Here is a 15,060-nt window from a genome sequence, read left to right on the forward strand (position 1 = left end):
GAGCAATTTCTAGAGTATGGAGCTAAATAACAACTTTATTTGTTTTTTTGACAGGTGCCTAAATTTTATGGGTTTTTTCCCATCAGGTATGTCATCATAGACATTTTGCAGTATACTGAGAGAAACATTTCCTCATTATTAAACTAGTAACTGAAATCTCCTTTGAAGTCTATATACGTATTTAAGCCTGTATCTCTGTTCTCACCCCATTCACAGTCACACTTGCTCTTCATTCCTCTTACCATGGGCAGGTCTTTCAGGATCTGGATTCCATCACCAGGACCCATGTGTGCTATGTGGTTAAAATTAGTTGGGTTAGAAATTAATTTATTTCTCATTTCTGGATCTCGTAGCATCTCCCTATAAGATAAAACATCTGTTTAGACATTTTTCCATAATCCAGATAACTTTAAAAAATTAAGCATACTTGAATTTTTATAAAAATAAAACTATTAAATTATGTTAATAAGGATATAATCAGAATAACAGAATATACTCAATTAAAAATTCACTTCCTCAGAATATTGTTTTTAATTTTAAATAAAAGATCTTACGATTTTGTGTGGGAAAATCGAGAGTCCTTTTAAATATTTAGACATCAAAGAAGCTCTGCTCTCATAGATATTCTGACCATTTAATGTATCTTTAAAAAAATAACTCAAATACTTTATAAATATTTTTCTATGTATTTGGAAATACTACAAGCTTATTCCTATTTGTTAACGAAGAGAACAGTTAATCTGAATTCCTGAACACACACAGATTTATTATATACAGAGATATGTTCTGTGTTTGTAGAAAGGCACACTTTCCCCAAATTATAACCATTTCATATACATATAGAAGTGAACAAAAATATGGTACTTTAATCCAGTGCATACTCACAATTTAGAAAGTATTAATTAATCAAAGTGTCACTGAAAAGTTACATTCATTATTGCAATTTTGACACTATTGATGGATGACAGATTTTTAGATGTCAAATTTTCCTTCTAAACCAAATACAGTCCTTCAGCTGCTACAAGCATGACAGGTATAAATTAAATATCCACCTCCTCTGCTGCATCCTCTCCTCTTCTGGGACTCTGAAGGAATAGCGCCGCTTATTGTTAATATTTCTAACCATTTGTTTCCGACTATTATCTGATGTTTCAGGAACTACCAGTTCATCCCCTTCTGTTAAAAAAAAAAATACAAAGAACAATGATATTCTCTAAACCAGTGGTCCCCAACCTCTTTGGTAACAGGGACCAGTTTTCCATGGGGTAGGGAGGGCTCAGATTCTCCTAAGGAGCATGCAACCGAGATCCTTGCACGTGCAGTTTACAGTACGATTCCTGTTTCTGTAAGAATCCATCACTGCCACTAATCTGACAGGAGGTGGAGCTCAGGAGGCCACGAGAATGGTGGGGAACAGCTGTAAATACAGATAAAGCTTCTTGCTGGCCTGCCACTCACCTTCTGTTGTGTGGCCCAACTCTTAATAGGCCACAGACCAGATGGACCCTGGTCTGCAGTCCAGGGGGTTGGGGATGGCAACTCTAAACTGATAAAATGATTTTCATCCACTCATTTCTAATACAGTAAAAGTGTTAATCAATTGTACAAGTATACGCAATTCTGGTTTTTAAAAGTTGCGTGTTGATAATCATAGTAAATAAGCAATAATTTTCTACAGAACATATGTAAAAAGATATATGCTGAAATGAAACACAGCTTACAAAATATATTTTTTCCTTTTATTTGATTGTCTAATATAACTGAAAAAAACTATAGATGCCTTGGTATCTTGCCATTTTGACTAGCCACTCACCCCAATATCTCTATACTATCTTCCCCCGCCCCCCCCCCCGTATTGGTTTCAATGGCTTAGGGTGTTAAAGAGCTGCTACTGTTAATCTGCACAGCAATCAGGCATAAATGGTAAGATAGTCATATAAATAATAATTAAAATTATTTTTCTGTCATAATACATTTCTTCTGCAAGGTTCACACTACAAGATGTGAAGTAAGGAAAAGGAACTGTGCTCTCACTATTTTCTTTGTACTTAAAGGTGGGAATTTGATCCTATTTCTACTCTTCTGATCTTGGGGATAAATGATTATTTAATCACACACACCTAACAACCCAGTGATCATCTTATCCTATGTCAACTTTAGTATCTAGAAGTAAACAAAACCGTCTGTTAGGGACTCCCAAAAATGTTGGACTACGTGAATATACCCTAAGAATAAAACAGATAACAGCATCCACATAACATGACAGGAGATGCCATTATCTAAATAAGATAAGAAAAAGGAGAAAAGACAGTATTAAGAAGTTTTCGACACCCAAAAAGCTGAAGTGAAAAGCAGGAGGGAGGAAGCCAAATGGGCCTGTAAGGAAGCAAAAGCAGGCAGTTAGCAAAAAAGTGACATGCTCCTTGTAGAGTAATATAAGACTGGTTTCCTGACAACAAAAATTGAGAAGATAGAATGTGGGGTCTTGGAGAGCTGTGGTGGCAAGGTGAGACTGTGGACAGCCAAAGGGCTGCAGGAGCTCCCTCAGCCTCTTAAAGAGATGAAGGAGAAGGCAAAACACAGAAAAAGAAAGGAGTTCTTAAAAATGGAATATCCTTCCTTTGTCAAAGAACAAGACAACTGTATTAATTTTTGTCAGCCTGCAGTAGAAAGAAGAAGAAAGGAAAACTGGTATACATTTTGTTCCATAGACACAAAGTGGGTATGAACACAGTTCATGACTAGCACGGTCACATACAGTGAGCACAGGGTATAGCCAATCTCATACAAATATCTGGAGTTCCTCTAAGAAATGGAATACAAGCATTCCTTGGAGATACTGTGGGTTCAGCTCTAGATCACCACAATAAAGCAAAGGTCATGATCAAGAAAGTCACACAAATTTTTTGGTTTCCTATTGCATTTGGACAGTTAAGTTCATGAACTCATCCTAGGAAAAAAATGCTACATACACCATTGCTCAGTATCACGATGGTCACCTTTGAGATACATCCCTTAAGAAGCTATGCACCGATGTCAGCACCTAGTCCATCCTTCAAAGCCAATTTTGGAATTCTTTTTTTGGGAATGGCTGTGAAAGCTGTCATTGTGTGAAGTCTGACAATTAAGTTTGCCAACTTGTCCCAGAAAAAGAATCTGCCGTCCAGGCTAGAGTGCTTTAGCTTAGTTCATAGCAACCTCAAACTCCTGGGTTCAATTGATTCTCCTTGCCTCAGACTCCCAAGTAGCTGGGACTACAGGTACTTGCCATAACACCTGCCTAATTTTTCTATTTTTAGTAGAGATGGGGTCGTGCTCTTGCTCAGGCTGGTCTGGAACTCCCGAGCTCAAGGGCTCCTCCTGCCTTGGCCTCCCAGAGTGCTAGGATTACAGGCATGAACCACTGCACTTGGCTGCCTTCGTCATCATTTCAACAATGTCCACGGCACCTTCACTAGGAGTAGATTCTATCTTAATAAATCGCTTTCTTTGATTATCCATAAGAAGTAACTCCTCAACTGTTCAAGTCTATCATGAGATTGCAGCACTTCAGTCACATCTTCGGCATCCACTCCTGATTCTAGTTCTCGTTTATCTCCCCTACTCTTGCAGTTATTTCCACCACTGAAGTCTTGAATCCTTCAGAGTCATCTATGAGGGTTGGAATCAACTTTTTCCAAACTACTGCTAATTGTTGATATTTTGACCTCCTTCCATGAATCACAAATGTTCTTAATGGAATCTATAATGGTGAATCCTTCAGAATATTTTCAGTCTAGTTTGCCCAGATCCAGATAGATATCACTACCTATGGCAGCTATTGCCTTACAGAATGTATTTCTTAAATGATAAGACTCAAAAGTTAAAATTAACCCAATGATCCACAAACTGCAGAATGGATGTTGTATTAACAGCCATGAAAACAATATTCGTCTCCTTGAACATTTTCATCAGAGCTCTTAGATGACTGGTATATTGGCAGTGAGCAGAAATATTTTCAAAGGAATCTTTTGTGAGCAGTAGATCTCAACAGTAGGCTCGAAATATTCAGCAAACCGTGCTAGAAACAGATGTGCTATCATCTAGGCTTTGTTGTTCCATTTATAAAGCACAGAGTAGATTTAGCATAACTCACGAGGGCCCTAGATTTTCGGAATGGTAAATGAGTACTGGATTCAACTTAAGAGTCACCAGCTACAAGTAACCCACGACAAGAGAGTCATCCTGTCCTTTGAAGGTTTGAAGCCAGACATTGACTTCTCTGCTCTCTCATTATGAACATCCTTCGTGCCATTTTCTTCCAATAAAAGGCTGTTTAGTCTACACTGAAAATATATTATTTAGGAGTTGCCATCTTCCTCAATTATCTCAGCTAGATCTTTCTGGATAACTTGTTGCAGTTTCTCCATAAGCACTTGCTGTTTTATCTTACACTTTAATAGTTATGGAAACAGCTTCTTTCCATAAAACTCATGCATGGTGCTTTGCTAGCTTTAAACCTTTCTTCTATAGCTACCTCACCTCTCTCTGCTTTCACAGAATTGAAAAGAATTAGGGCCTTACTCTGGATTTGGCTTTGACTTAAGGGAATGCTGTGGCTGGTTTGATCCTCAGTTGAGATCGCTGAACCCTTCTCCTTATCAGCAATAAGGCTGTTACTCTTTTTTATTGTTCATGTGTTCAGTGGAATAGTTCTTTTAGTTTCTTTCAAGAATTTTTTCTTTGCATTCACAATTGGCTCTTTGGCACAAGAGATCTAGCTTTTGGTCTGTCTTGGCTTTCAACATTCCTTCCTCACTAAGCTTAATTATTTCTAGCTTTTGATTTAAAGTGAGAGATGTGTGACTCTTCTTTTTAACACTGAACACTTACAAGCTATCGTAGAGTTGTTTATTGGCCTAATTTCAATATTGTTGTGCCTTAGGAATCAAGGAAGCCTATGAGAGAAAGAGAGACAAGGGAATGGCCGGGTCAGTGGTGCAGTCAGATCAGAATGCACACATTTATGGATTAAGTTTCTATCTTATATGGGTATGGTTCATGGTGCCCCCAAATAATTATACCAGTAACATCAAAGATCCCTGCTCATAGACCACCATAATAAATGTAAGAATAATAAAAAAGGGCTCAGCGCCTATGGCTCAAGCGGCTAAGGCATTAGCAACATACGCCAGAGCTGGTGGGTTCGAATCCAGCCTGGGCCTGCCAAACGACGACAACTACAACCAAAAAATAGCTGGGTGTTGTGGCGGGTGCCTATAGTCCCAGTTACTTGGGAGGATGAGGCAAGAGAATCGCTTGAGCCCAGGAATTGGAGGTTGCTGTGAGCTGTGATGCCACAGCACTCTACCCAGGGCAACAGCTTGAGGCTCTGTCTCGGAAAAAAAAAAAATAATAATGAAAAAGTTTGAAATGTTGTGAAAATTACCTAAATGTGCATAGGAATACTAAGTGAGAAAGAGAGAGAAAGAAAACAAAGAAAGGAAAATAGAATTTTTTTTTTGTTTTTTTTTAGAGACAGAGTCTTACTTTGTTGCCCTTGGTAGAGTGCTGTAAAGTCACAGCTCACAGCAACCCCCAGCTCTTGGGCTTAGGTGATTCTCTAGCCTCAGCCTCCCAAGTAGCTGGGACTACAGGCACATGCCATAATGCCCAGCTATTTTTTGGTTACAGTTTTCATTGTTTTTTGGTGGGCCCAGGATAGACTGAACCCGCCAACTCCAGTATATGTTGCTGGCACCTTAGCCGCTTGAGCCACAAGCGCTAAGCCAGGAAAATAGAAATATAAGAGCACGAGCTGTTGGAAAAATGGCACTGACAGACTTGCTTGATGCAGGGCGTCCACAAACCTTGTGAAAAAAAGGTGAAGCATAATAAAGTAAGGTTTGCCTATATAAAACCGGGTATAGAGGCTTCACAGTGAAGAGTCTAAAGCTTAAGTTTCATTAGCTTCATGGTAAACCCATCTATAAGTGGGAATCACTTCTAACATTTGAATATCCTTTCTCAAGTCATCCTGGAATATTCTCTTAGCATAGACTTCCACCGGAGTCACCTGTCTGTAGAACAAGAAACCCCCACTGCCAAGAGGACATCCCGAAACAGAAGTTAAGCAATTTGTGTGTATATTTTAGTTCTTAAAACAAAACAAACAAAAACAATGACAAATTCCTAAACTTATGATGGACCTGTTTTTTCTTTGATAGTAGAACATATAAATTTACTGGAGGGACATGGAGGGGAGATAAAGAAAGGCATTAAGAAGATAATAATCCCACCGCCTAAAAATAATTAGTATAAACATTTTAACATGTTTTCATGAGGCCAATGTTATTACTTATATTTAAGCTAATTTAAATATAAATTAACTTAAATATAACTAAATACAATCTTCATTACATATGTCTACCAAATAAAATCTGAAATTTATATTTACCTCTGTTATTTGATTCTAAGGCATGAGAATGATTTTATTATACAGGGCATTGTAATAATATTTAACAAAATGTGAGGTTTTTAACTGGACACACACTGGCGAGTGACATTTAATTTCATGTAGACAAGTCTTCCTGGCATTTCACGTGTGTGACAGTCTCACCTCATTACTCTGGTCACTGACCAAAAGCCATCTTCCCGTCTGTATCTCCTGGGGTCCCCATTCCCTCTCCTGACTCAGGCACTCCTTTGACACCCCTCTTTTCTCTTCTTTCCATGTTGACACCAGCACTTCAGAAATACTAAGCCCTCTGCATTGGCAAGAGATGTATTAATTCCCAAACTGGAACTCTAGATTAAGTTAGTATTCATAATTTTAGTGCTACAAATTTTGGTGAGGTTCTACAGTAAGTATTAAAAGCACAGAAGACATAGTCATCTATACTTTCTCTATTTACTTAGGAACTCCACAGAAAAATAATGAGGTAGCCAGAATCAAACATTTTGCTTGCATGGGTAGCTAAGCTTACGTAGAATGACTTTTGTCCAGTAGTTCTTCTTAACATATTAAAGGAGTGTTGATAGTGGCCCAGATCACAGACATGGAGTAAGATACATTTGACCCTAAATCTGGACTTTGGCATTTATTATTCATGTAACCTTGGGCAGTAAGCTTAGATAATATTTCCATTGAAGTTATCCTATTAATTTATATACGTTTTCTTACCTGCCATCTTATTTTTGAAATATATTAATCTAATTGTCTCCAACCCTAAAAGATTTAATGATCCTTCATTGTTTAAGGGTCGAACCTAAAATAAAGAAAAAATAAAATTAATATTTCAATAAAACTTTAAAAAATCAAGTCATAAAACTTTTGACCTACTTACAAAACACACACTATTAAGACCTTTCACTTATCTACCTCAAAATACAGCCCTCTCAGAAAAATCAACAAGAAAATTAGTAATAATTCTGCCTGGAAAGGTATATTATTTATTTATTTTTATTTTATTATTATTATTTTTTTGAGACAGAGCTTCAAGCTGTTGCCCTGGGTAGAGTGCCATGGCCTCACAGCTCACAGCAACCTCCAGCTCTTGGGCTTAAGTGATTCTCTTGCCTCAGCCTCCCAAGTAGCTGGGACCACAGGCGCCTACCAGAATGCCAGCTATTTTTTGGTTGTAGTTGTCATTGTTGTTTGGCAGGCCTGGGCTGGATTTGAACCCGCCAGCTCTGGTGTATGTGGCTGGTGCCGTAGCCGCTTGAACTATGGGCGCCGAGCCAAGGTGTATTATTTAATTTAAAACATATAATGATAATATTTTAAAGAAAGACAATTCTGGGCCATAAGTAAGCAAATAAATGAAATTAAGTAAAAATACATTCAAACCTTACATAAGACTTCTTAAAGCCATTAGTGACCAAATAATTATACTAAGGAGACAATTAGCACACTTGCTTTCTGAATTTTTATTATCAGAAACTAAATGCACACATACGATATAAATCAGTGGTTCTCAACCTTCCTAATGCCGTAATGTATTTTCATTGTTACAAAAGGGTTGCGACCCACAGGTTGAGAACTGCTGATACAGATGGAAAAGTAGATCACTAGGGAAGGAAGGGAATGCCTATAAATGGTTATGAAACAACTGGTTATATGGAACCATTAAAATTAAATCCCCACTTCGCACCACACGCAAAAAATGAGTTCCAAATGGTTAAAGACATGTAACAGGAAATGCTTTAAAACTTTTGGAAGAAAATAAAGGCTTTATCTTTACAACCTTGAGGTAGGAAAGTTTTAAGAGAAAAAAAAGACAAACCTAAAAAATATGACAGATACATTTATCTACATCAAAATTAATAACTTCTATTCAACAAAATACAAATAGATAGGACACAAAATTACACACTCACTATTAAGCTAATATGCACGATATTTAAAGAATATGACCAGGCATTTCATAAAAAGGGAAATAAAAAGGATGAATAAACATACAAAAGATTTTCAAGCACATAGATATGCAAATTAACACTTGAATGAGATACTACTTTTCCATCATTTATAAAAACTACAAATTCTGAAATGTTAGAGAAGATGTGAGTCAGTAAGAACTCTTACATACTGTTCAAGGGAGTATCAATGGGTATAATTACTTTGGAAAATAGTAAGGCACTATCTTAGAAAGCTGAATAACGGTATCCCTGTGTCTTCTCAATTCTACTTCCAGGCATATGACTTAAAAGAAACTCCTGTACACGGACACCAAAAGACATACAGCAATGTTCAGAACAGCAAGATGCTAGGAAACAATTCACATGTCTGCCAATTGGAGGATGGATAAAGAGGGATAAATTTACCCAACAGTTTTATAGTACTGAAAAGCAGTGAACTATAATACATGTAACTGCACAGATGGAATCTTAGAAACACAGTAAATACGTAAAGAAAGCAAGGCAGAAAATGACAATAGGACATTTTTATGAAGTTCAAAAGCAATCAAAACTAAACATATTGTTTAGAAATACTTCGATATGCAAGAATTCTGTATTTTAGGAAAAGCAGGGGAATGATAAGCACAACATTCAGGATAGTGATTTTTCTCTGGGGAAAGGGGAGGCATGGATAAAGGAGAAAGTACACAGGTAGATGCAGCGACCTTGGTGATGTTCTGGCTCTTAAGTTAGGCAGTGGGTTAATGAGTGATCGGTTTACTATTATGCTTTGTAAAGGTTATGTATTCTTTCATGTACATTGTAAAAATTACATGTTAAAAATAAAACAGAAAACTTGGCTCAGTACCCATAGCACTGTGGTTATGGCGCCAGCCATGTACGCCGAGGCAGCCGGGTTTGAACCAGACCCAGACGAGCTAAACAACAATGACAACTGCAACAAAAAATAGTCAGGCGTTGTGGCAGGCACCTGTAGTCCCATTTACTTGGGAGGCTGAGGCAAGAGAATGGCTTAAGCTTAAGAATCTGAGGTTGCTGTGAGCTGTGACGCCAGGGCATTCTACCAAGGGTGACATAGTGAGACTGAAAAAAACAAAAACAAAACCCCCCAGAAAACTACTTGTAACCAGCCCAAATTCATAAACTAAAGCATATTTTAGTTGCTTTATATAATATGGCAATATTTACAAGAACTTTTTAAACTGCTGAGAAGATTTTAAATTGGCACAAATTTTGAAATATGATCTTGGCTACTTTCTTTCACCTATTTCTCTAAACCCTGCCACCCAACTAATAATACATGTTACATATACCGTATTTATCTATATGGAACTAGTATTACTCTTCATTTTTGTAAAATAGCAGCTCTACACTTGTAAAAATTCCCTTTATGTTATGAAAATATATAGAAATATTAAGAAAAACATGTTTTTATTAGGAAAACTATTTCTCAATCATGAGACACTTAAATACAGCTTTGGTTAAGTTTAATCACTTATCTAGTCTGTGAAATCTGTCCTCAGAGGATTAGACATTGTACACCATTACTTGAAAAACAATTATAATTAATAGTAATCATATACTCCCTCAGAGCTCTTTCTCTTTAGGGGGTGGGGGGAGACAGAGTCTTACTCTGTTGCCATGGACAGAATGCTGTAAAACCATAGGTCATTAACAACCTCAAACTCTTGGGCTTGGGCAATCTTCTTGCCTCAGCCCCACAAGCAAGCTGGGAGTACAGGCATGTGCCACCACGCCTGGCTAGTTTTTCCTACTTTTAGTAGAGACAGGTTCTCGTTCTTGCTCAGGCTGGTCTTGAACTCCTCCCGAGTTCAAGCAATACACCTGCCTCAGCCTCCCACAGTGCTAGGATTACAGGGGTGAGGCACAACACCTGGCTCCCTCAGAACTCTTTCATTCAAAAGAGGAAGACAACATTGACATTTTAAGTTCTAGGATATATTCTAGTTGTTTGTCATCAATCATACTTAACATAAAATAAATGTAATATAAATAGTATGGCTTGAGCTACCTATAATGAAATGAACCAGCTTGATTTTCGTTTCTATTTTCTTACTTTTAGCTAAGTCCCAAACTATTCATTATGCCTGCTAGAAAATGCTAAATTAATAACAGCAAAATAAATAGATCAATAGCTAAATAGTCACATTAGCATTTTCACTTATACTCAATAATTAGATTTGCCCATATTTTAATGCTAAATTACCTTCTTGAGAGGAAGCGTTTGAATCCATTCCATAGAGTTCACATCAAAGATATCAACTGCATTTTCACTATACACTGAGAGATACGGTGCATTGTAACCTAGTGAGGGTGTAAAAAGGGAGGGTGGGAATGACTTTTCAACTCTTAAACCCAAAACATTTTGAAAGGTGTGTTAAATAGCTGTAGAGTGAAATCCCACTGAAATCCTACTGTTAACATATAATAGTACATCAAAACAATTTTGAAGTAAATAGAACATAACTCATAAATGAAGAACGGATACACCATGGTTCAGATTATGTAGTCATTGTAATACAGAAGGATTTTGTTAACACTTGGGGTGCATTATTTCCTTGCTAAATATTAGTTCTATAAAGGAATTTCACTACATTTTAAAGTATCTGATGCCTAAAGTATAAACTACTGGCAGTGAAGCAAACTTAGAAGGCAGAGAAATCTTCAGGAAAGTGTTCTAGCACCAGTTAAGAATGTTTAATAAAGCACCTCAGCAGTTACAGGAATAGGGGAGATGCTCAATATATACTTGTTGAAAGAATGTGTATCAATAAATGGTGACACAAGGCCAAGAGAGAATAAACAATACACCTAAACTAAGGTTGTGAGCTGAATCACTGGCAGAGCTACACATGCAAGTCAGACATCCCAACTCCTACGCCACATCACAAGGGATACTCTGAATTGTTATCCGACTTGGTGACAAAATACCGTTTATTCTACATATGATGTCAGAGATAAGGATACATATTTCATAAGAAACAAAACATTAAAACAGTTAAATCCGAGTGAATAGGATTAGAGATATTTTTCTTTTTTTTTTTTTTAAATCTAGCCATTTTCTAATTTTCTGTAATAAGCATGTATTGCATTCTTAAACTTCCTTGCACTGACCCTTTAAACTTGACCGGACATATACCCATCATTTCTCCTCCTGTCTTGTATAATGGAAGGAGCTTCACTTCTTCTGCCCCAGTAATCCTTCTACCTATGTACTGAATTTCATCCTTTCTGGGCTTCTTGGGGATCTTACTGTATTTCCTATATTTCTCATATTGTCAGCCTTTTCCTAGTAGTTTCTTAGCAGTTTTTTTCCCTCCAGCATTTAAACATGCTGAAATATTTTCCATTAAAATCAAAACAGCATGGATTAGATACCCTCCTATGTACTTCTATAGAACTCTGTACTTCTGCTATCAGCACTTGTATTTTTTTTTTTTCTTTTTTTTTGAGACAGAATCTCCCTATGTCGCTCTTAGTAGAGTGCTGTAGCATCTCAGCAACCTCCAACTCCTGGGCTCAAGCGATTCTCTTGCCTCAAACTCCCGAGTAGCTGGGACTACAGGCACCCACCACAACGCCCGGCTATTTTTTTTTTTTTGTAGTTGTCATTGTTTTTTAGCTGGCCCAGGTTTGAACCCACCAGTCTCAGTATATGTGGCAAGCACCACTGTGCTATGGGCACCGAGCCTATCAGCACTTGTATTCTACTGCGACTACTTGTTTTATCACGAGGCTTTTCTGCAGCATTCTATGCTTTGTGAGGGTAAGACTACATCTAATTCATTGCTGTATCTCATACAGTGCAATGCCATAGATCCAATAAGAATTAAATTATTCAATAATTAAAGTATTCAATAATTAGTGTCTTAAGAGTGAAATAAGCAATTAAAAAATACCTACTTATCTAGATAAAAATGTGAATCTGAGTAACACATCTTATAGATGCTGATCATACCTGTGTATAATTGATTAAATCATTTACTTGGTAACTAATTTTGTAAAGTGAGTCCTATGAGCTATTGATGCTCACAAGTACTATATTTTTGGGACAATAAGGTAATTTAGGGTTATTTCAAAACACAACATGGGATAAGAAATTCATCTTGGTAAACTATCCACAGAAAGGTTAGTTTTAATCATGCATGGAACTGTTGATTCTGTTCATACAGGCCTACCTACATATGGTTTCTATATAACATGCTTAATACTTAGAAGAAACTGTAAAGATGACTGAAATAATCTGTTGTTAACAATGACAACATTTAGGAGATGCAAATGGAAGAAAAAAGAAAAGAAAGAGACATAGATAAGACAGTGATAAGAAAATCTTACAACAAGAGGAAGGATTTGCTGGCCACATCAATTCCTGTTGTCTAGATCTTCGGCCCTGGCAGTCAGTATATATCCCAATGCTGTTAAAACACAGCAGATGTTCTTTACTGGAGATCTCAACTGCGCAGATAGCATCCATTGGTTGATGTCCAATAAATGACAGTGTATGGTCATTTGAATGGAGCATACTGGATGGACTTCCTTCTCCATTCAAGGGGTATCTTAGAAATCCTGATTGGAATCCCACACAGAGTTGTTCACTGAAGATTGCCATCCACTGGACATTATATGGAACTTGGATTTCCTTAAATTTTCTGTGACGCGTCTTGCTCTGAAATAGTTCATAACAGAAGACCTGCCTTTTCATAGCCACACACAGGCATGTGAGAGCTCCATGGTGCACCTTTCCAGAAGTTATGGTCTGACACCCCTTAGTTTCTGCCAGCTTATAGAAATCAGTCTCTCGCCCATCCAAAGCTGACATAGGAAAAAGTCGTACATGACGATTTCGTCCTGAGATCACAGCAACAAGCTGATCATTTGGAATTAGTTCAATCTGGTGAATCTTCTTATTGTCACCAACTCTGATAATTTCTACACAGAGAAACAATAAATCAAATGCAAAATAGTTTTATTAATCATATCCCAATTATACCAAAAGGATATAAATACTTATGAAATGACACAGTTGCACACACAGAATAAGAGATAAGAAATCACAGAGAAAAAGGAAAATAATCAAACCTATTATAATTTAATTCACCTAATATAGGAATTAAGTTTAGCACTGAGATTTCTTGTAGCCAAGGCAAAGAGTTCTTATATAAAAGTATGTCAAATCTTCAAGAAAAATATTTTTATAGGTATTTACTGCTAGGGAACTTTGCCAAGGGGTTCACATTTTTAAAAGCTGAGTAACTCACATTTCTCTGAAGGTATTTCTATGGGTAACAAACTAACAATATTTAAATGCATTGTTTTCTCATCTTACCTGATACAAAGATAAAACTTAGAATAATGTATTCATTCATGAATACCAAATTGGATTGGTTTCTCTTTATTTCAAACAGCTTTTAATTTCTCCCCAGAAACTGTGTTGTGCTGAACACACACACTTTAATAGTCATTACTTTTTAAGAGTACTAATAGAAAAACAAGAAACTCAAGTTGTATTTTCTTCTCATGTACCATCTTTAGAAAGGCAACAGTTCAAATAGCAGAACTGTTAAATAAAATGTCACAAGAAAGATAATACAGACTTAGGGTTTTAGAACTCAGGGGGATTATAGAAATTAAAAAATAATCTTTCAATTTATAAGCATCAAATTAGGTCTGGAAAATTTCAGTTATAGAATAAATGAGAGCAAATCTTGCCCCTTTTAGAATTTAGAATCTAGAGTTGAAGAATTACTGACAAGTTGGGTATGGTGGCTCACTTCTGTCATCCTAGCACTTTGAGAGGCTGAGGTGGGTGGATTGCTTGAGCTTTGAAATTTGAGAATAGCCTGAGCAAGAATGAGAGACCCTGTCTCTACAGAAAAACTAGCTGGGCATCAGCTGGTGCTAGTCCCAGCTACTTAGGAGGCTGAGGCAAGAGGATGGCTTGAGTCCAAGAGTTTGAAGTTGTTATGAGCTATAATGATGCCATAGCACTCTACCCAGGCATAGAGTAAAACTCTCTCAAAAAAAAAAAAAAAAAATTTTTTTTTTCTTACCATCTTTGGTGACATGTATAACAAATAACCCTTCTTCATTTCCCAAAGCTATCCTTTCATGATCTATGTGAGACAGAAATATGAAACACTTTTATTAGGTAAAAGCCATGTAAAGCTAATAGAATAAAGCTTAAATAAATAAGCTAATAGAATAACAGATAATAAGAATATTTGGTTCATAAAAATGAAAATAAATAAATTTAAAAATCCAAATATAGCAATAATTTATACTATTTACATTTCCTTTTACATTACAGTAGTAAATATCTCATTTTTAAAAATAAAATAATCATTTAAAAATCTATAACCTATGAAAAGAAATTAATATTTATTCAATAAATGATTTTTAAAAAAGGAAAAGAAAAACCTAGCTTGTTAGTGCCTTGGGTACAGTTCCATTTCTTATTTTGGGAAAGGCATTTGCACTGACTCATTTAACTTTTTGGTGTTTACTGAAAAGTAACAAAAGAATTGGTTATGATGTAAGAATACAACAAAAATGTAAACCTCCAGGCATAGAAGGTGTGTCATTTGTTAAGGGCATTCTTTGTTACATATTCCATCTTATTTAAATTTCCCAGTAACTTTAGCA

General features: G+C 36.4%; 1 protein-coding gene across 13 annotated transcripts in view; it reads right to left on the minus strand.

The window, feature by feature from the left end:
• CDC42BPA (CDC42 binding protein kinase alpha) overlaps window positions 1–15,060 on the minus strand; it is a 302,007-nt gene that overhangs the window by 20,696 nt on the left and 266,251 nt on the right. For 12 of the 13 annotated variants that reach the window (XM_053605565.1, XM_053605564.1, XM_053605558.1 and 9 more), the window contains 6 exons: window positions 14,469–14,531; window positions 12,754–13,347; window positions 10,625–10,722; window positions 7,163–7,247; window positions 1,053–1,176; window positions 243–360 (listed from right to left, as the gene is read on the minus strand). In XM_053605565.1, the coding sequence (XP_053461540.1) occupies window positions 243–360; window positions 1,053–1,176; window positions 7,163–7,247; window positions 10,625–10,722; window positions 12,754–13,347; window positions 14,469–14,531 (1,082 nt within the window). Of the gene's footprint in view, window positions 1–242; window positions 361–1,052; window positions 1,177–4,513; window positions 4,938–7,162; window positions 7,248–10,624; window positions 10,723–12,753; window positions 13,348–14,468; window positions 14,532–15,060 lie in introns of those variants that run through there. The other variant, XM_053605566.1, reaches the window with a different exon arrangement.

This window comes from Nycticebus coucang, chromosome 10 (assembly GCF_027406575.1).
Source record: "Nycticebus coucang isolate mNycCou1 chromosome 10, mNycCou1.pri, whole genome shotgun sequence".
Classification (NCBI taxonomy): Eukaryota; Metazoa; Chordata; class Mammalia; order Primates; family Lorisidae; genus Nycticebus; species Nycticebus coucang.